At 32.0% G+C, this 22478-nt stretch overlaps 6 protein-coding genes across 6 annotated transcripts; 3 read left to right on the forward strand and 3 right to left on the reverse strand.

The window, feature by feature from the left end:
- Window positions 1-40: 40 nt before the first annotated feature.
- Window positions 41-1976, forward strand: LOC106709130 (ubiquitin-conjugating enzyme E2 L3). The gene is made up of 4 exons (XM_014500838.2): window positions 41-197; window positions 383-478; window positions 555-741; window positions 1029-1976. Exons 1-4 carry the CDS (start codon window positions 171-173, stop codon window positions 1181-1183), a joined length of 465 nt encoding a protein of 154 aa, XP_014356324.1. The 5' UTR covers window positions 41-170; the 3' UTR covers window positions 1184-1976.
- Window positions 1977-2512: 536 nt separating this feature from the next.
- LOC106709108 (histone deacetylase 8-like) lies at window positions 2513-5978 on the reverse strand. Its single transcript, XM_045683337.1, has 8 exons — window positions 5952-5978; window positions 5339-5528; window positions 5023-5164; window positions 4600-4706; window positions 4039-4231; window positions 3460-3632; window positions 3086-3286; window positions 2513-2736 (listed from the first exon to the last, which is right to left on the reverse strand). Exons 1-8 carry the CDS (start codon window positions 5970-5972, stop codon window positions 2513-2515), a joined length of 1251 nt encoding a protein of 416 aa, XP_045539293.1. The 5' UTR covers window positions 5973-5978.
- Window positions 5979-6636: 658 nt separating this feature from the next.
- LOC106709118 (histone-lysine N-methyltransferase PR-Set7) lies at window positions 6637-9440 on the forward strand. The gene is made up of 5 exons (XM_045683235.1): window positions 6637-6877; window positions 7311-7416; window positions 7783-8415; window positions 8797-9009; window positions 9148-9440. The coding sequence occupies exons 1-4, from the start codon at window positions 6868-6870 to the stop codon at window positions 9002-9004; spliced, it is 957 nt and encodes a 318-aa protein (XP_045539191.1). The 5' UTR covers window positions 6637-6867; the 3' UTR covers window positions 9005-9009; window positions 9148-9440.
- A 3542-nt stretch (window positions 9441-12982) lies between these two features.
- Window positions 12983-19692, reverse strand: LOC106709109 (ATP-dependent RNA helicase Ddx1). The gene is made up of 13 exons (XM_045683056.1): window positions 19163-19692; window positions 18749-18866; window positions 18374-18540; window positions 17916-18047; window positions 17504-17693; window positions 16666-16853; window positions 16387-16511; window positions 15958-16095; window positions 15658-15872; window positions 15009-15124; window positions 14466-14573; window positions 13647-13781; window positions 12983-13271 (listed from the first exon to the last, which is right to left on the reverse strand). Exons 1-13 carry the CDS (start codon window positions 19610-19612, stop codon window positions 13164-13166), a joined length of 2190 nt encoding a protein of 729 aa, XP_045539012.1. The 5' UTR covers window positions 19613-19692; the 3' UTR covers window positions 12983-13163.
- A 339-nt stretch (window positions 19693-20031) lies between these two features.
- LOC106709128 (ATP synthase subunit C lysine N-methyltransferase) lies at window positions 20032-20693 on the forward strand. Its single transcript, XM_014500837.2, has one exon. It carries the CDS (start codon window positions 20112-20114, stop codon window positions 20691-20693), a length of 582 nt encoding a protein of 193 aa, XP_014356323.2. The 5' UTR covers window positions 20032-20111.
- A 74-nt stretch (window positions 20694-20767) lies between these two features.
- Window positions 20768-22236, reverse strand: LOC106709124 (probable 18S rRNA (guanine-N(7))-methyltransferase). The gene is made up of 6 exons (XM_014500826.2): window positions 22133-22236; window positions 22003-22040; window positions 21739-21917; window positions 21389-21582; window positions 21125-21314; window positions 20768-20983 (listed from the first exon to the last, which is right to left on the reverse strand). The coding sequence occupies exons 1-6, from the start codon at window positions 22169-22171 to the stop codon at window positions 20796-20798; spliced, it is 828 nt and encodes a 275-aa protein (XP_014356312.2). The 5' UTR covers window positions 22172-22236; the 3' UTR covers window positions 20768-20795.
- Window positions 22237-22478: the final 242 nt, after the last annotated feature.

Genomic DNA, 22478 nt, shown 5'->3' on the forward strand with positions numbered 1-22478 from the left:
TGAAAAGAATGATATTTTGAATGAAATGATCGTCCATCTCTGACATTTTACTGAGTCATATTTTCTGATACACGAATTATGTTGTTGGGTCGGATTGCATTTACTGCCTATAATTACTAATTTTGTAATATACTTTCATCGTCACCATATTTTAGTAATATAAAATTAAAATGGCTGCTACCAGGAGGCTTCAAAAGGTAAGTTACATACTATCGAGAGTATTATTGTCTAATTCTGATTGAAAAAGAACTATGAAAGTTGAGACCGATTACTGATTTTGTCTATAGATATTTTATTTGGAATATCGCCGTTAGGTATATTTCGATAGTTTTTTTTTTAAATATATCAAATGATCTCTAATTTAACAATTTATGACTTTCAGGAGTTAAACGACATCAGGCAATCGGGATTGAAGTCATTTAGAGACATTCAAGTCGATGAATCTAATATTCTTACATGGCAGGGCTTGATCGTACCCGTGAGTAACAAAATCTCGTAATATAAACAGACATAATTGACTTCTACAAGATACCAATAAGATTTATATCTTTCAGGACAATCCCCCTTACAATAAAGGTGCCTTTCGTATTGAGATTAATTTCCCAGCTGAATACCCATTCAAACCCCCCAAGATTAGTTTCAAAACAAAAATCTACCATCCCAACATTGATGAAAAAGGTCAAGTGTGTCTACCTATAATTAGTGCTGAAAATTGGAAACCAGCTACAAAGACTGATCAAGGTTTGTTATTTATGTCTAAAATATATAAAGTAGGTAAACTTGTGTAAAACAGTAATAAAATTTATAAAGAACTAGAACATTGCTTACCTTCTAGCTTTTTTTAATAGTCTTTTATATTAATTACCTAAAGAGGATGGAATTTTTATACAATTACAAACAATGTTTAGTTTGGTTGCAATTAATAAAATAATAACATACAATTTATGCTATTTTATATTTTTTATTGTGTGTTTGTTAGTATTGTCATTGGCATTCAAAAGCTTAAACATAAATAATTTTCTTTCCAGTTATCCAAGCTCTAGTAGCACTTGTAAACGATCCAGAGCCGGAGCATCCATTACGAGCTGAGCTTGCAGAAGAATTCCTAAAAGACAGGAAAAAGTTCACAAAGAATGCAGAAGAATTCACCAAGAAACATAGTGAAAAACGGCCCACAGATTAAAGTCGCCTAGTACAAATTTCTTTGACTTTACAATGGTAAATGGCATTTTCAATATGAAACAAGTATTTTAACTTATGTGTGCATTTAACCTATAAAAGTAAATCGATCATCTTTTCTCTTGTTCAGAAAGAACTCATTCACTACTGTAAAGTTAAAGGTTTTTCTGTAAGGCTAGGTAATGTTACTCCTCAATCACTGCTTGCAAGACTTGCACCTTACTGTAAGTAATTTAAAGATGCAAATACATATTGGCCAAATATAAAAGCTTAAAATCTTAGCTTAGTTTTTATTATCTGGTCATTTAAGTTTTTTTTTATATGTGAGAGTTATTTGCTTATGTTGTCAATTTTTTATTTATATTAGAACCATTGTGGAACTAAACCTGATGCATTTGAAGTAAATTTCTGTTGTCGTCACTCGGAAAGACTAGCTTTGTTTATAAACTTGTAAATAGGTGTCATGATAGTAATTGCTAATATATCTCTGATCTTAGTATGAACAATTTATTAATCAATTTATGACTTACCTGTGTTTCCGTGGTTCATACTGAACAGAATACCTTAATTTATTTGTTGCAGGTAATTTTGCATTATGTTAAATATTAAAATTTAGTTTCAATATTTTACCTGACAATAAGCCACATTTATCTAAATACTGAAACATGAAGTAGCTCTGCTAAATTGGCAATTAAAATCACAGATATTATTAGTGTGACTGTCCATTCAATTTCTTAAGTTATAATCTTGTATTGAACAATTTAATGAGAGAACTCTAAATACATCTTTTCCACATATTTCATGGTTTTTCTTTTACTTTTGAAAGTTGGTCAGTTTAATAACTTTGTTAAAAGATAGATATTATTATCAAGTTTTGAGAACAAAACTGTTAGGTACAAAGTAAAGAAATATTCATATACAAAATATAATATATTTAACATGTTCTGTGCCACTGAATTTTATGGTGTCTTCTTGTATGCCACATACATTTAACCAAACATGTAGGTAGGACTCGCTAGATGAATAGGTGGCACTTAAGGTGTTAATATTATCTACATATCGACGCTGGAAAGCATAAATGCTGTAACCCTTGAAATCGCGAATATGTTTTTCACACGTTAATAATTTCAACCATTATCAAACGATAATGATTTTTTTGTTTTTTTAGGTTAGCACAAACTACACATTGCTAAATACCGCATGCTTGTAGGCGTATCAGCTCACGAGTTATGATTTTTTGGCTCTCCTGTAAAGTTCATACTTACGGGGTTACAGCGTTTACGCTTTCCAGCTTTCCAGTGTCGATATTTTACCTTTAACACATTTTCATATATCAATCTTGAAAATCATAAACATCAACAGCTTTGTTGTCTTTTTCAGGTACTACTTGTGCTTTGACAGGGTTCAGTCTTGTTTCTTTCTTTAAATTACCTTCTCTTAAGTCTTGCTTATGCACAATTTGATGTTGACTGTCATTTTGAATATCTTCTTCCTGATCCTGTTCTCTTTTGAGTGGCAAATATATAGCAGTCTTTGTATCTAATAATTCTAAATTATCTGCAAAATACATTAGGTTTTTTGAAAAACCCAGCAACACATTAACTTTGTAAGAAAAAACAAGCATGCATATCTTTGTTTCATCTACATACATACATACAAAACTGCTTTTTCACAAACTAGTATTATAAATGTTGCATATAATCTGATATATGTTGCTAAGTTGATTTACGCCCAGATAAGCGAGAATCCAAAAAAACCGCAATATTTTTCTCGCTTTTAGAGGTTTCTCCCTAACCCGAGTTTCTCACTTAAAGATTTGTACTTGCTTATTGTACTTTGGACACATTCAGTGCCAGAATTCATCTTTCAAGTTCACTTTAAAAAATACTGTTAAAAATTTACTTACATTTTATTTTTGAAATACATTCATTGATATACTGTTCAGTATTCAGATCTTTTGTAAGACTAGGCTGTATGGAGAGAATATAATCAGGTCCATATTTAGGCCAATGGTCATGTTCAGGAACATTATCATCCAAATCAACTCCTGCGGCTACAGCTGTAAGTTTTGTCCACAGTCTGGCCGCATTGGGATGATTATAACCCCCTGAAAATATATAAAAAACTAACTGACAGAGTAGAGATTACAGATTTGGTTCGCTCCTGGCACACCATATTCATTCATGAAAGCATACTTGTCATTTGCAGATATTAATATCAAATAAAAAAAATCTTTGACATTATTTATACAGTAATGACAAAAAAATGTATTTTACATACCTCCACCTAGTAACAGAATTGGTTTTGTTGTAGCCAGTACTTTATGGAGACACATTATGTAACCCTGATCAGTAAGACATGCTCCACCGTGGGGATCATTAACTAATCCATCTGCACCGCATTGCATTACTATAGCATCTGGTTCAAATTTTGAATTCACTAATGGAAAAACACTGAAAAAAATAATCTGCCTATTTTATTTTTATAAGAAATACAATTAATTAATTAAGAAACGGCTTAACTCACGTTTGATCTTAAACTTCCTTCCTCGGATTAAACACTCGCCCTGAAGATGGACCCCCGATGGGTCCGAAACTAGTTGGTGCCGTCACCGGAAGATCATACGTGAGTTAAGCCGTTTCTTAATTAATTAATTATGATGTCTCACGAAAGTTTAAACAATTTAAGAAATGCAATTATTTATAAAATTTTTTGGTCCCATTTGTGTAATTTATTACTGAGATAAGTAATAGAAATGGTATAACTTCATATCTTATTCTTAAATATATCATACATCTATATGTTTGATAGTATATGTAAAGACAAAAAAGTTGTTTTAGAACTTAGAACATTACTTACTTTGTAAACACATTTTCTAGAGTTTTATCCGTGTAAAATGCATGAAGTGGGAAATTGCATGAATAACCTTTTCCAGCTAAACTGCCAATGTCATCTATATTACCTGATCCGGGATAAAAACCAGGTTCATATTTATGAAAAGATAAAGTGAACACTGATTTACTTAATTTGTATGCATCTTCTACACCATTCCCTATAACAAAAAAAAAATTATTTGTTTAACTAGGCTTACATTAAGTAGGCTTAAAAAATCTGCATGAAGTCAATGCCATGGGCCAGGTGGTATCGGCCATGGTTTTTGAGTTTTAGGTCGAGTTTTACTATTTTGTAAACAAATCTTACAATTCTGTGTTACTAGTTCAATGTCTGTCTAATTTAGGCCAGTAGAAGTATGACCTAGCTATTTCTTTCATACATACAATACCAAAATGACTTTTGTGTATCTCAGATAATATTTGATATTAACAAGATACTGGTACAATAATAAGATACTACCAAAAAAAAAAAAAAACATAAGTGACTGGCCAGAAAAGGAGTATTTTTATTTTATATTTATCTTACCATGGTGAACATCCAAATCTATGTACAATATCTTCTTGAACTTAAGTCTTAACTTTTCTATAGCTATTACAATATCATTAACATAACAGAATCCTTCTGCTCCAAATCTTGAAGAAAATAATATTATTAGTAAATTCTCATAATACTAACCTTACCAGCACAATTACTTTTTATAGTTTGTAAGAGATGGGAGTCTTACAATGATTATCACACTCCCGACATTTCAGTACATTTCGGTCATGGGCTAACTGCAGTGGTGTGAAAAAATATTATAGGAAGTTATATAGTTGGGAGCTATCAAAAGAGTCAAATGTGGTAAGAATCCCATTGCCCACCAACTTTATGTAACTAAAAATTGCAAAAGTTTAACTTGTACATCAATTGCTCTTTGTTCGGAAAATTAAAATCTAAAAAATATTTTACCTCTGTGCATGATGCCAGCCACCACACCAATTTATAGCCACATTAGTAATGCCAAGCAATAGACATTTTGCTGCAGTTATAGACCCCCCTGCTACCACTGACACTAGTTCATACATATGAGATATTGGTGGGCAATCATAGCCTAAAATTAAAAATAGATAGCCTTTTTAAAATTGGTGACTTTTAGATACATGTAAGTTTTAATTGTGTACCATAAATTATTATATTTATGAGTTAATGGTGTGGAAGAGAAGAGGCCTACATCCAGCAGTGGATAGATTAAAGCTGGTATGATTTAACTTTATATTCCAAATACCTATCCCATACTCTTCATCCTTGTCATTAGTCATATAGTCTTCTTCTAATTCATGAAAACTTTTTAAGTGTTCCAAATATAATTCTGAGTGAAACTTCTTCAAATCATTGTAACTTGCAGGTGTTGAGCGAATAACTTGTAAATTATTGTTTAGCTCATAAGCTGTTATGAGATCATTTACCATAGAAGCCTAAAATAACAAAGTAAGTAAATTTTTCGTCTTCGAAAGAATTGAAACTACTTTTGTAGGAAAAATCTCATAATTTATATCTTAAGCTCACCCTTTCAGGAACGGCTGGTAGACGATCACATTGTGATATTAGAACTGGATCCCAAATATAACACGGTTTTTTAATACTCATTTTCTAAGAATACGGTTTTAACGTGAAAATTAAGAAAAAACATTAACGATGTAGGCTTTATGAATAATCGCCGTGAACATAGTGAAGTACGTTTTTAAATAATTTATTTGCATATATGTAAAAAAAGTTTTATAAGTTTACAACTTGTTAAAGTGTCAAATTATCAATTATCAATTATTTACCGCCGTTAAATTGACATTGACATGCGGAAGGAAACAGAATCATAACCATAGAAATATATCCTTACTGACCAAAATACAATTCTTCACCATTTTTCGGAAAACCTAAACATGAGGAAGTCGTTTCTGGTAACGGCAACAGAAATTTCTATAAAGAAATACGTTACCATGGCTTTGAGATTGACTGTCGTCGAGTTGTCAAAGTATTTTATTGTAATTGCGGTGTAATTTTTTATTACCTGATAATTTGATGTACCTCATAATTTATTATTTGTTTACCTGATAATATGCTAAAAAATATTTTTAGCCTTAACGCAGGATTTATTGAAAATTCTGGATTTTCTATTCACATGACATTTATTAGTTCTTTTGAAGTAATGATATCGATGAAAAGTGTTGTAATGTTAATAGTGATTGTGGCGCCGTCATTACGGAGTTTTTATTTTGCAAATCAGACTTTAGATAATATTTGTTACTGAAGTAGATTAGAAAATGTTGGGTTTTCAAATGATTGTGACAATGATTTTTCCCTAAAAATACAGTTAAATTGTAATCTCCTCGAACAAACAACAATGTTAAAATGTAAATAGACCGGAAAACAACAAAACAGTGCCAAACCGACCAGAGATAAAGAAGAGTATTTTGTCTATGAAGAATAGCGTCCATTTTCTGAGTTTATAAGATTAATTTTGACGTTTTGTACAGCAATGTTAAAATAAACTGAATTTAAGATAATTAAATGAGTGCGAAAGCAGGAATATAATACAAATAGATCTTAATCATAAATAAGATGTTAGCCAAATCATGATACTAGTTTAATTATTTATTCATGTTTCATTGGTCATAATAGAAGTGATATGACAAGGTCTATTACAAAACATTCGTAACGTGAATGTAGTTGGTGTATTTGTTTGTGTCAGGTTAGGTAAACTGGTTAATCGATGTTATCCTATGTTTTCGTGTCGCTGATTTTCAAGTTCAAGTGGAAATGGTTCGAGGTTAGTAAAATTTTCAATAATAACCTTTAGCGGTTACAGTGAATTCATTAAATTCAAAAGTCTTTGTTTCTACCCCCAAGTGCCAATGTTCAAATCTTAACTAAACATCCATTACAAATCTCTAGCTTTAATGTGTTTGATGTAATGATCTGTCAGAATATTATTTTATTCGATAATGGCGGCAAATTGCTTCCCATAACCGAAAACATGATGATTGTATTGAAATTAAAATGCTTTCTAAGAAATCATAATTAATTAACTACCTCATTAAGTTTATTCTAAGACATAATTGTCATCATTTGTATAATATATATATTTTAATTTAAAATTAACCCTAACACAAAGACATTAGTAAGTGTAACAAACATTGGTATTTCTTTTTGTAACTTTAGGCACAGACACACAACTATGTCAAATATTTGTTATATATCAGTCAACAGGCTAATGGTGGAAGCAGACGGGGCCGTCATGACTCCCCACCGTATTGAACTCTGTGAAAAGGAATTACTCAGACCTGTACGAAGCTACAGAAGTCGAAGGTACACAATTTTATATCTTACATCTCTTGTATTAAGCATTTATAATTTTAAGCAATATATTTTAATATACCTTCCAGTATTTTCAAAAAAGTACTTAGAATTTTAATTTCTAGTTTACTTTCTTGTCTTTTAATTAAAAACTGCCTTCAATGAGAAAATTTGGAAATTTTGAGACTGTGATAAGAAAATGTCTAACAACCTCTTCACTATGATAAATTAATGATACCATAGTTTTAGTGCTGTAAATCACTTTATGAAATAATAAAAGAAATGTTAGTCTCCTTTAATGTATAAATGTTTCTAAGTATTATTTTATTTGAGAAACAACTATTCATTAATAAAAATCTAACATTCTTTAACTTACAGGATTCTTGCTGCTTCACCTAAAAAGACTGAAAATGGTGATTTGCTAACAAAAGCCCCAATAAGAAAGGCTCAAGTGAAATCAAAACCACTTAAGAATAGCAATGGTAGCAACAACAGTACAAATATGACTAATGGCACCACTCTACGGTCTCGTTCCTCCAGGACATCAGCAAAGGGCAATGACAGCCACAAGCTGACTGAATATTTCAAAGAAGAACTCAAAGTTCCCAAAGTGGAGTCACCACCTCCACTAAAAGCAATAAACAAGACTGCTAAAGTAGAAACTAAAGCTGTAAATGGCCATACAAATAATTCAAATCACAAATTGACGGAGTATTTTCCAGTACGACGTAGCGTTAGAAAAACTTCAAAATGCGTAATGGCGGAAAAGATGCGCGATTTGGAAAGGGCTGTGAGAGAGCAAAGAGAAGATGGACTTAAGGTAGAATACTTTGATGGGAAGGGTCGCGGCGTGATAGCTACGCGCGCGTTCCTGCGCGGTCAGTTTGTGGTGGAGTACGCGGGCGAGCTGGTGGGTGTGGTGGAGGCACGGGAACGCGAACAGCGCTACGCTCAAGATCCAGAGGCCGGTTGCTATATGTACTACTTCAGACACTGTGATCAACAGTATTGGTGAGTTTCACTGTGTATATTGTAAACAAAATTAAGGTCTTGGCCTTTGTCCTGTATCCAATAGTTTGTTTTTATTTGGAAACATGATAACAGAGATCCATACTGAGACAGATCTGTGCTTTGTATATTAAACTAGCTTTTACCCGCGACACCGTCCGCGCGGAATAAAAAAATATAAAACGGGGTAAAAATTATCCTATGTCCGTTTCCTGGTTCTAAGCTACCTGCCCACAAATTTTCGGTCAAATCGATTCAGCCGTTCTTGAGTTATAAATAGTGTAACTAACACGACTTTCTTTTATATATATAGATAGATATCCGGAGCTAAGCTCACATAGAACCTATCATAAGATACTTATGTTCGTATTATTTTTGTTTCAGTATCGATGCGACGGCGGAAAGTGGCCGTCTAGGTCGATTAGTGAATCATTCTCGTAATGGGAACTTACACACCAAAGCGATATGGGTGGACGGGCCACGCCTCGTGTTAATCGCGGCACAGGATATAGCGCCCGGAGACGAACTCACGTACGACTATGGTGACCGATCTCGTGAGGCTCTTAGACATCATCCATGGCTTGCACTCTGACCTGGGTAAGTTTGTACTATAAGCCATACTATCAGTTAAAAGTAGGCCGCTATCACAAGACGTCGCGAAACCATTCAAAGGTGTTGTTTGTATAATTCTGTGTCTTGGCATTTGGCTGTATATAAAATAATTTTTCCTTACAGGTATCACTACGGAAATCTCAAATGGACGTAACATTATTTATTATTTTAATATTAGTTATGATGAAACTGTTTACTCTTAGTCCTGTATAAGACATAAATTATCAATTTAGTGAAACAAAAGGCCTAATCAGAAAAACTATGAGACACTCAGTATTTGGAACTCAAAAGAATTTGCTAATATGTATTCAGTAAGTTAACGAAAGATAAATGGAAAAATTTAAGTACGCCTTAATATATCATTGTCAAAAATAATATTAATATGAAGTTGTGTTATAATGATTTTACATGAGAGATATGGACAAAAAAATGTTTAAAATATTGGTTCAAAGAAATCTCTCTCTAGCTTAAATTCTTAAATGTTTGCTTAATTCAAATTAATAAATAGTTGCAGTTATCATTTTCATGTCAATTACATTACATATTTCGTCATCAAACATTGTAGAATAAGTATTAATCAATTTCAGTATTGCGAAAGAAAACGTTATGTAACCTTACAGCTGCTTAGAGTAAATTTTAAAAACGCAATTGAAAGCAAAAAATCCCGAATAATAATAATAACGGTTTTCAATTTTCAATCTTAAATATATATTTTTAGTTTTTAAATTAAACAATTTACATGATGTAATATTGCCTTACTCATGTATAGACATAGTCATATATCTTAGCGGCTCGGAACAACGTATGGATGCGCTGTGCAGAATGCAATGTTAGGTGTAGCGAAGTGAAAAGGATTGCAGGGGGAGAGCACGGCGCAGAGCGTCCATGACTTTGAGCTGTCAAGATATTTGAAGACAGTTTTTTTTTAGTTGCACTTTTGTAGACTCTAATTTCACTATCTCAAAGGCCGGCAACGTATCTGCGATTCCTCTGGTATTGCAGATGTCCATGGGCGTCGATGGACACCATGGTATTTCCGCTGTTCGTTTGCCCCCTTCTCTTATAAAAAAAACATGAATTTTACCAAAACCTACATTAAATAAGTTAACCACCTTCATAGGTCTATAACTCTTGTTATATTAAAATCCAGCAATAAAAAATAAAACAAATTGTCCATAGAAATACATATTTTGGACTATAAATATTGTAAGTAGTTATAATAGATTTTTTCGCACAAAATGTTTTTCTAATTGAATTACCAAAATTATACAAACATTTCAAGGAATTTAATTGTTTTTTCACTATTTTAAGTTAATTTATTTAATAAGGCTACTACTTGTACTAATTTTTTTCCTTGTAGTTAATTTTTATTTGCTTATAGAAAATGTTGAATATGAAAATGACAGTACTTATTTGTTCTGTCATAAATCTTTGCTCCAATTTTAAGTTGAAATATAATTCGTTTCCTTAAATTGTAAAAATATCCAAAATATTTGGGACTTAATCTCGATTAAGATAAAGTTTTCTATATATGTATGTGTTTGAATAAAAAGACGGGATTTATTTATTAGTAATATTTTAAATATAAAAAATTAACACTCGAATAATTTATGTATGGCGTGGTTGTTTTTTTTTAGTGGAATGATGGTTGTAACAGTTTTGCTCACAAAATTATTCTTTGACAATTTATTACATATTTGGAAAAAAAAATTTGATGAAAATATTAAATTAATTTACCCACCGCTATTATTTATAATTTGGATTTAGTTTTTCAAAATTTTTTTCCGCGATTTTAATACTTAATATGAGATATAAAGAGAATTCTTTAAACATTTTAAATTTCAATTCAACCCTGAATTATAATGAAAAAGAGAAAAAGTAATGATTATTCGTAATTCATACATGAAGTTAATATTTATAAATATATGTGGATTAATAAAATGTTAAAAAAGTCCGTAATAGCATTCTCGGTATAAAATATAAATAAATCAGATTGCTAGGCAAAACTCAATGTGCCAATTATCCATACAAAAATATATAAACATGTATATAACAATAATGTAACTATGTTTATGTATTAATTTATTTATTATATAAATGAATTGTTAGAAATTATCTATAAATATCGATGATTTTATGTTTAGAATGTTTTATAATAATAATAATTTTTATAACTTAGATAATATTTATTGTATCTGGCTTGTGGGACAGTGATCACCAAATAAGTAATGAATTATTAGATTGTAAATGTTGTTAATGAAATGGCGGAAAAATGTCCATTGTTGAAGGTAGTATATTGTATAGTTTATAGTGAGGTTAGATAAGATTTGGTTTGTTGAACATCTGTACAAATAATATTGTCTCTATTTTTTTTTAAATAGAATTATAGAGATGATAATATTTTTTTCTTTATACAGTAGTCAAAAGCCATAAGATGTAGTCCATTGGAAATTCTTAAAATCAGAGAATTATAGTTTAAATTTGACTGATCAATCTTCCTTTAATCTAAGGAATATTGGATATACTGCTTTTTGTTGATATGATTGTTGCTGGAGTTAAATTATTATTAAGTTTATTAAGTATCAATTTGTATAAATTTATAAATTTTCCCTGTATCGGTGGATATTTAACACATTAACTACCACTGATTCGCCATGCGAGGAATAGGTGAAAATCATAGTAGCATTGAAAGTGTTAATATCATTATCCAAAGATCTCTACCTTGACACTTGTATTACAGATTGTCATACTTTTATAAAAAGCAATGTAAAGTTTTACCTATGACCTAATTACGTCACAGATTTCTAGAATGTTCCAGCAACAGTTTTATCCATGTAATGCTTTAGTAGTTCCTACTTCCCTTTATTATACTAACGCTTTTTATGAGTTCTAACTTTGAAGATTGGTTAAAATATTAATTGTAAAGTTACGGCATTAATAACTTACATAAAAATCTTCCTTCTTAACTTAGGTTAATATTAAGTAGAGTAATATAATGTACTTTTTGCATTTTGTTAAAAGTTAAACTTAAGTAGAAAAGATATTGTAATGTTGTAATCACGTTTTCTATATCTGCTTAAATGTTTGATAGATTTTGCACATTTTTAAATGTATGTATAAAGGTTGTCGCACACACAGCAACTGTCAAATGCAATTTAGTGATGAACCAGAATGCAATTCATTTAGCGAAGCTTATTTATTCTTTAATAAATATCATAAACGCTGAATTTACACCAAATATTGTTAATAATAATAGTGCCTTAAATATTTGTCAACTTTCACATAGCGGTTAAATGTGTCAGTTAAGTGTGTGACAACCTTAAGAACACCAACTGTAAAATGAAGTGATTTATGTTGTTATATTGTTGCTTTATATGTAAATCAAATATAGTGCGCATGCGCATTATGAGGTTAAAGTACGATGACGTCACGGCAAATCGAATGCCAAATCAATTTCTAGTTTGCGCACATGTAGTAGGGGTCACATTACAAAACTTCAAATTAGGTGAAATGCACCAAACATAGAACTATATATATATTTTGTAATTATCCAAACAGGTTTACAAGATGTATCTATTTTTGTAACCAAAGCGATGTTTAGTTTTTTTTATTGGAATTTTTTAATTGAAATGTATGTATGAAATAACCGACGGCCATATTACAATGGCTACAAGTATTGCTGAAGGCTATCTTCCTAAGTAGTAAGAGACTTAATAATTTATTTTTTAAATAAGGGCCACAATGCACTGCCCTCTTATAAAATAGTAGCGTTGAAAATTGAGTGAATAAAAAAGATTAAATATTATTTTGTTGTTTTATTTTGTTTTGCTTTATAAAATAATTCGAAGAAAAAATAATAAAATATGCTGTTATGGATAATTTTTATTTTTTCTATACATTTTATAGTATAGCTTGAGATTTTTTTTTAAACAAATATTGTAGATATATGAAAGTCCCATTTTAAATAATAGGTTAACGGATAATTAAACATTTACTACATTCAGAATACAATAGTTAATATAACATATTATTTCAGGTGATAATCGGATGAGTTTTCTCAAGCCATCTTAACAGGTTATATAATTGCGGTTTATCACAATATTGTAGTATTAATTAATCCAACTCCATACAAGACACATTTACGCTGTGATGACAGCATTATGATGGGATTTAAGATAATAAAGCTGCGCCTGCGACTCCAGTTCCTGTAGGGAGCGCACCACTGGCGCCATCTGTGACACGTGGTCCTGAAAACACGTGATTTTCTTTTATTACTATATCATAATGATTTAGATTATAAATAAAGTCTGAAGGATAAATTTAGAGTATAAATAAGTTCGTAGAAATATTTTACTAAAATAATGAAACTTGGCACAGATGCAGAACATAGTCTGGAAGAACACATAGGCAAATTATTAAGTTTTTTTTTATAATTTGCGGGCAACACCTAATAAAATTATATGTCTGAAGATTATTGTTTATGGTAACAAATTGCCTCCGAAACTTAGATTCAACCAATTATAGCCATTTTAGTAAATATTTAAAAGTTATGACGCATTTACCTGTAAAGAAAATAATATAAAACGTGTAGTGATTTTAAATTTTAATATTATTTTACACACCTGATAGCCAGTGCCGGTTTGCTTCCTCTTTTCACCATACACTACTTTACCATCGAACTCATTGCACGGCACTTTCATGTCTGGTTCAATTTGTTGTATAGTTATATTCAAATGATCTTCAATATCGGCCAAGTACTGAAAACAAAATCTTTTCTATGACATCAACAACATATAGTACAATATTTTTTACAGTTATTTCCAAGATAAAGAAGAGTTACAATATGCTTTGGTACATGAACTTTGGCACATAACATACGGAATTTTATTACTCAAGTTGATAGATAAATTGTACAATCTGTACTGTAAACCAAATTTGTCAGGCCTATCACGTAGGTTTTGACAATCGCCATCGTAACGTAATGAACAAAGTTTGTATTAAATGTTCAGGGCTAAAATGCACCAAAAATCTCATACTAATCTTACTAATATAAATGCAAATGTTTAGATCAGGGATGATATCGAACTTAAAGCATTGATAATTCACACTTTGTCGTCTTCTATTGACCTAAGTCAGAATGAAAAATAATAATTGATCTTAAAAGTAGTCAATTAGGCTATGGGGGTCTGAGGCAACAGTTCATTTTGGAAATGGGGTTACTCGTCCAAAACAGTTCGGGGATCCCTAGATGGATGTTTATTTGAAGGTATCTCCGGAACAGCTCAACGGATCTTGATGAAATTTGACACAGATATAGAACATAGTTTGAAAAAACACATAGGCAAATAAGTTTTTTTTGTCCAGATACCTAGTTTTGACATAAATGAGGATACGAAGGCCATTGTCACAAATATTGGTGGTAGGCCTCAGTGTACACATACCTGTGGCTCGTTGTACCACATGCAGCAACCTTTGGGCCTGTCGTCTATAAGGTTGGTGTTCCAGCAGTTGCGGCCGCGAGACGAGCACCACTCGCCGTGATACCACACCTGTATATATCCTCATCATTTAATTTTAAAGTTTTCTTCTATATAATGTTTAATTAATCATGTAAACAACTTTTACAAGTAAATTTGAAATATTCATCTAAAATTATTTAGCAAAAAATAATTTACGTAGTACCCACTCGGCAGGTAGTTACTCTTTACCCGCACAACAACATTATAAACGAATACATTATGAAATAAAAAAATACGTATAAACTAATTCAATGGAGATTCGATTTTGTATAAACATTACACTAGCTGATAATGTAATTTATTGTCTATGAATTTGTTTTGTAACGTTTCGGTGTTTACATGTTACAAACATATCCTTTTCTATCAAGTCTGTGAAAACAAACAGGTAAAATTATTTAGACATATTTACTTTTAATTTCCCTTAATTAATTTATTTTAAAATATGGTGTAAAATGTATAATTTACCTTTTCCGGTACAGTAGCAACAAGACTGATAGCAAGCCCCATGCGCTCCGCACGACCAACACGACCGATGCGATGAACATAGTTAGATTTCTCATCAGGTAAGGTCACATTGATCACTGAAATTATTTTTAACATGAACACAACCTACAACCTTCGGAACACTATTATAATAAAAAGAAATTATCTCTGATTTTCTTTTAAAAATTAATCATTAAGGCAGACTTGGCTACAATAAAGGGTAAGACATTATTTTAATCCAAGTGTTTTGATAATGGCAACCCATAGCAACATTTTTTTCTTTAATTTCCCGACAACTTTTGATTTCTCTATTGCTTAGTCCAGTGATTGTCAAACTTATTTCTTTCACCGCCCCCTTTGAAAATCAATTATATTTCAGAGCCCCTTAATTTTTATTCAGCCCTAAAACTTAAAAACCACAATTTCATTACTTTAATTAATTTCAATGCCCCCCATTTTTTGGGCCCCTTATCGCCCCCTCCTAGGTTTCAAACGCCCCTAAGGGAGCATTATCGCCCCCAAGGGGTCGCTATCGCCCACTTTGGGAAACACTGGCTTAGTCAATTAGCCATTCGATTGATAAATCATACTTCACACTTCATATGGACACTTTAAAAAAAATAATACTTACTGAACGGCAATCCAGATATATCAATACCCCTGGCAGCAACATCAGTACAGATGAGGAATTTGACTTGCGCCTGTTTGAACTTCTCCAAGTTGGCCTTGCGCTCAGCCGGCTTGCGGTCACCATGCAGACACACGCAACTGAACTCGTTACCAAACGAACGCAAGTATTTTTCCAAGTTATCGCAGTCCAACTTAGTGCGACAGAAAATTATAGCCCTAAAAAGTTTGATATAACATAAACCTCATTGTTTTTTTTTTCACATTTCATTTTCATAACTGTGTTTTATTTTATTAATTTTACCTGTCCATTTTATGTTCCCTGATAGCTCGTACGCAGTATTCTCCCTTCAGTATCTTGACGGCCTCCGACCATCTCTCAGGTGTGCTGGCGTCCTGCTTAATGTTGTTCTTTGCATGGACACCGTCCGTCTGTATTGTCCTGATGAAAAAAAAACAAGAGAAATAAATGTATTACAAGATGCTATCTATAGCATAGGTTATTATTCTAAGATAAATCGATGATTTCGTTTTTAAAAAAGCTATAAATCCAATAATTGACAGTCTTTGATTGAAATTCATAAAAATTATTGACATCTTTAACATCTCAACCATGACTTCACACTGCTGTAACATTGACAGCAAATAATGTTGACCTACATAGAATACAGGTGAAACAAAGAATTGAGAACTTTGTAAGCGTAAGAGACAGAGCTATATATACAAGTCATACTTGCGTAATGTCTCCCAGGAGCGGTCCTTCTGCGGGTCTACATTGACAACAACATGGTGTACTGTCTCCGGCACAGAGTCCTCGCCTTTCAAATCAACCCATGTTGGAAAATGCATCAGTTTTTCCTATACACAAAAATTACAGAGTAAACAAATCTATTCAACTGTCTTTTGTAAACAAAGTCTCAAAAAAGAGTCACAGCACGAAAATTAGACTTCTTGAGAATCAATCTGAATTCTACAACAAAACTACTCCACAAAATCTACATAAAAGACATACCGCCATTTTCTTAACTTCAAATGCATGTAAAGTAGCTGAGCAGACCACCATCTGCAGACGTCGTCCATCGCTGGTGATCTTCGGGATCTGTCGGTGCAGGCGCTCTATCAGCTCCCCATACCCCGCCTTCAATAGACCGTCCGCTTCATCCAGCACGAAGAAACGACAATGCGTCAGTGCTAAGTAGCCTGGAAAATGTTGACTCACAAGATTAGGCTAGGAAAGTAATTCCTTACAAATATTCTGATGCATAATGATCTATTGAGACTGTCAGAAATAAACAAGCTATCAACTAGTCTTAATATATATAAATCTCGTGTCACAATGTTTGTCCTCAATGGACTCCTAAACCACTTAACCGATTATAATAAAATTCGCACACCATGTGCAGTTCGATCCAACTTGAGAGATAGGATAGTTTAAATCTCAAATAATAGTCGCAATTTTAATTTATTGCTTATTATTTGTCTATTATTATTTGACAGTCACAATTATCTGTTAACTCCAAATGATTCTAACAGATGTCGATACCTTTCCACTGGGTTGAGTAAGTAATCAATAGATGGCGCTGCTATGGTAAATCTACGAACGTGTCATATAAGCTACATTTTAACAGCATAATTTAACCGATTTTTACCAAATTTTATATGCGTATTCAGTAAGTCTGAGAATCGGACAACATCTATTTTCCTATTAAGTTTTTTTAACTGTGCGCGGACGGAGTCGCGGGCGACAGCTAGTATCCAATATAATTTAATTTTTTGAACAAATATTACTTTAACATAAGGATTTAAAAATTTAAGTTTTAATCATTTTCTAGTATTATCATACATCTTACCTCCTTGAATGAGATCCTCAAGTCTCCCCGGAGTGCCAACAACAATATCTATGCCTGCATTGAGCTGGTTTATCTGATCTTTAACATTGATGCCACCAACTACAAGTAACTCTCTAACTTTAGGGTTTTCCAAGTATTTTTTGAATTTAGTAATTTGATTACATGTTTGTTCGGCAAGTTCACGTGATGGCTAAAAAAAAAATAAGATACTACCTAAAGTATATTAAAGCACATATTATTTTTTTATCTAGAAGTTCTCTATTATCTATAAATGTCAAATGTCACAAATCTCGTTTTAAACAAATAAACTATTTTACTAGTATCTACAACCGGTAAAATGTCAAAATACTAAAATCAGACCTAAATTTATTGACACTGCTAAAATATTAAAAATATCTTAAAATATAGTCACCTCTATGATGATAGCTTGTGGAGCGTTGTTGACAGGTTTGCTGTCAGTTGATTGAACTGAAGAGACAACATTTAGTTTAACACATTCTTTGGGTGCATTGCAGAGTGCCACATAATCTTTAGGTGGTGTATGCTACAAAACAAATATAGCCACTTTACATCATATCAACATCAAAAAGTCATAGAGTACTCTACCATAGAGAAATTAAACATTGTACTAAAATAAGTAAATTCCAAAATATATCTGAAGAAAACACTTTTTGTCAGACAACTTTTGACATATACTATCCTTCCTCTATTATATCACTTAAACTTATTACACAATTTTCACAATATAATTTTAAAAAAAATTTTCATAATGGCTGCTACATATGGAATTTGACATTTCTCTATTTACTTTATTTTGGGGTTGAATCAAAACAAGGTGTCTGCATGAAAAGGACTATCAATAAAAGATACCTTGAAAGGTGTAGCACCAAAGTTAAAACTCATTTCAGCATTCTTTAGAACAACAGCAGGGAAATAACAATCAGATTTGCGTGACTGATCCAGTTTGAATGCAATACCTAGGTCCTCTCCGTTCTTTGTGTAACGAATCTCTCCACTATTAAGGTTCAACAAACAACCTGTAAAAATAATATACACAAAACACATTATCATAACTGATCAAAACAATTTTTTTTTAGATTGCTTGCTTATTTTAGATTGCCTTGAGTCATTAAATAGCCTCTAGTGGGAATTTCCTTTACTGTAGATGTATAAATCTACACTAAATGACTTGTTCAGTTATTATTATATGTCTCTGGGTGCAGTTAAAAGTGTATAACAACATACCTATTACATCATTTTTCCCATAGGCACCTCCATAGTCATCAAACTGTTTGGCATTTGACTTCTTACCAGTGCCACCATAGCCAAAACCAAGTCTATCTGTCCCTAAATCTAGCCTTGCCTGTGTAGTCAAAGAAAAACTCAAAATTAATGTTATTGCTATTGAAACTGATAAATGATAACTTAAAATATTTATTGATAGTAATTTTAACTTTAAAATCTGATATAAGTATTGTGTTTTCATCTTACACATTTTATATTATATTTTCATGTGTCGATAAACATATGTTGTGCAATTATTAATCTTATTGCACAATAAGGATAAATTTATTTAGACATTTTCAATATTTAGCATTTTTTGCTTAGAGCTTAGATAAACAAAAACAAGTTTAGTTTAGAAATTAGCATTAAACTTACACCTTGCGTTGACCACCCGACACGGCAAAGACCCTCATCAGTTACAATAGCTTCATAATAATAAGCCCCCTTTGTGTGTACACCTTTGGTAGCCCTACAGCCGTGCCAGTCTTTATGATCTCGAGATTGACACCGCAAACCATCCGGCGTTACCGCTAAAGCTTCTGTTCGATCGAAAAACGACAACGTCCATTCAGTAGCTGTTTTTAGAATCACTTTACTTGTCTTGCCTTCTTGTATATCTTTTAAAGTTTCCCAAACTATTTGTAAGATAGGTAGACAGAACGCGCCGGTCTTGCCACTGCCGGTTTCAGCAGCCATAAGGACATCTCCGCCACCTAAGATTAATGGTATTGCTTCCGCTTGAACATCTGTTGGTAATGTCCACTCCATTTCTTCGATAGCCTTTCCCAGTTCGGGAAGCACCCCAAATTCCTCAAACGCAGTCATATTGCCGAGAAAACTATGCTGCAAGAAAAATTAAATTATTTTCGTTTTGAGTAGTTTTAAGTGTCAAGTGTCAACTGTCAAACAATGTCAAACTACAATTTTTTTTTTTCGGCCATGGCGCAGGCTATAATCTTTCGACCATACTGCCTAGTCTTCCGTAGAAGTCAAACTACAAAGAGCATTTTCACAACTTTTATTTATGGATTGTTTAAGTTTTTGCCAAGTAAGTTGTGAGTGGCGTTACTGCAATTAAATAACTAGATTTACTGTTAGTTTAACGATATAAACATCTTAAAGATATGTACCTATATTTAAAACGTAAAAATTAAGACCAAATTTTTATACTAATTAACGTGAAGTGAAACGAGGCTGTTTTGACATGCGTGTATAACATTGACATTTGTGAATAAATACCTATAAAATGGATTTAAATTTATTTTATTTTTGATTTTGAATAAGATTATCCACTTCCTGAACATTTTTTAAAACTGTTAATAAAATGGACTTAGCTGTACTTAATACTGAGACAACTCTAAAGTTATCTTCTAAAGGAAAATATATGATTTACTTGACCGGTGGCCTTGCAGTAGGTGTTAGCGTAATATGTATACCTTTCGTTTCACCAGCATTGAGAAGAGTATGCTTGCCTTATGTCCCAGCTACCACCGAGCAATTAGTTGGGGTTACTAAAGCTTTAGTTGGTAGAAGTGGACGCTTACTGGACGTAGGATCTGGAGATGGTAGAATAGTGTTCACAGCTGCGAAACTGGGCTTTCAAGCAGAAGGAGTAGAATTAAACTCTATATTGGTGTATTACTCAAGATTAGCGGCTTTGTTTAGTCAGCATATGAATACAAAGTTTTATAGAAAGGATCTGTGGACATTCAACCTTAAGCCATATCAAAATATTGTGATATTTGGTGTTGAACAAATGATGACTGAATTTGAAAGTAAGTTACTAAAAGAAGTCAATAATGGTACAGTTGTGGTTGCTTGTAGGTTCCCATTGCCTAATATGACACCTATAGAGACAATAGGGCATGGAGTTGATACAGTATGGAAGTATGTAATTAAAAAATAATTAATAAATAAAATGTGTAGTATAGAAAATTTAGTAAAATAACTTTATTTATAAATGTTTTATTGCTTAATGAATACAAAAAATTAAAAATAACAATGAATCTTAAAATCTCCCACTTCTTTTTCTTCCTGTATACTTTGTGTCAGGTTTTGTTTCCTTTCCTTGTTTCCTTCGTCTTTCCTTTTTCTCTAAAAGCCAAGCTCTAGTATTCTTAAGTGGTTTACCTCTTGCTCCTTTACATGCTTCTCGTCTTGCATATTTTACTTGAAGGCTGTCTTCTTCATCAACACCTGTAATGTTTAAATTGTTACTTAAGTTTTTGTAATTAGGTAAAGTTTGACCCCACAAAATAATCTGTAATGTCTGAATTTCTATACCTAAAAATCTTTTACATTTAACTCTAACATTTAATTGAAAATGATGAAACTTACCAAGAGCTTTTGGTAATGGTGCTGATCCCCCTGTCATAAGAACCAAGAAAAATTTCTTGGCTTTGGCAGAGTTAGGATAATCTATGACAACACCTCCATAGAAACCGGCCTTCATTGCTTGTGATGTTAGAAGTTCTAGTTGGCTTTCATTTTCTGGATAGAATTGGAACACAGCTCTTGCTGACCTTGACTGGAATAAAAACATTGTAATAAAAAAAAAATTGAACCTACTATAGTTAATTATTTATATGCATAAGTTCATACCAAAGAAGCATATAATGAGCTGAAGAATTTATACAGTCTTTTAACAGGTTGATGTGACTTCTTATCAGCATTAAAGAGCCATTGCAATGCGGAAACAGATACAGCACCATCAAAACTACCCGGTTTGAATGGTACCCCATCACCCATGTCAGCAAGTATCAAATCACCTTCAGTTTCCCGTTCCAAAGCAACATCTGAAAATCAAATGGATAAAAGTTGCCACAATTTTACCCTGTAATAAAAAGCAGGTAAAGTTAACATTGCAACCATATATCAAACAATAAATTTAATGAAATTGTAATAATAATAATAATGGATGAAATAATTAAATGTTTTGATCACTGTCATACCTAGCATAGCAGAAGATATGTCAAGTCCAATCCACAAATGACCATTTTCTTCTAGCACTGTTCCTGACAGACCTGATCCACACCCTATATCTAAAAGTAGGCATGGTGTATCTTCAGGTAGGACTAATAATTCAATGCATCGTTCAGTCATCTGTGCTTGGATGTCGATAATTCGGGAGCTGAAGAAATTAAGTATAATTTCAATTTAACCATTTTAATGCAAACCTAAATAGCAGAATATTATAAGCATTTACAAAAACTGACTTCTGTGTATATTTTCTGGCTTCATCTTCATTGTAAAACTGAAAAACAAAAAGGGATTAAAGATTATTAAAGATAATATATTATTAATGTTTTGCTTCGAATGATTTAGTAATCAAAAAATGTATCGTACAAGTTCAGGCGGGGCTTGGTGTTCTGGTCTTTTCGACATAGTCTTCAGTTTTTTTTATTATGATTTGATTACTTTATTTACAAGATAAGAGCAATAATTTAAACATAACCTCTTAATTTGTTTTTATCTCGTGTTGCTGACATTGACATTTGAGTAATTCATTTGACCACATTTGACATATAAAATATTTTCAGTTTTTTACACTAATTACTCTGGGAAAATGTTTTCCCATAAAATAATAATGATACTGCTGTAGGTAAATTCCAGTATGATAATATAAAAATCAATTGTCGAATGTTAAAATGATATTACATCTTAAACTTATAATACTCATTTCTATTATTAA

Source organism: Papilio machaon, chromosome 21, assembly GCF_912999745.1.
Source record: "Papilio machaon chromosome 21, ilPapMach1.1, whole genome shotgun sequence".
Lineage (NCBI taxonomy): Eukaryota > Metazoa > Arthropoda > Insecta > Lepidoptera > Papilionidae > Papilio > Papilio machaon.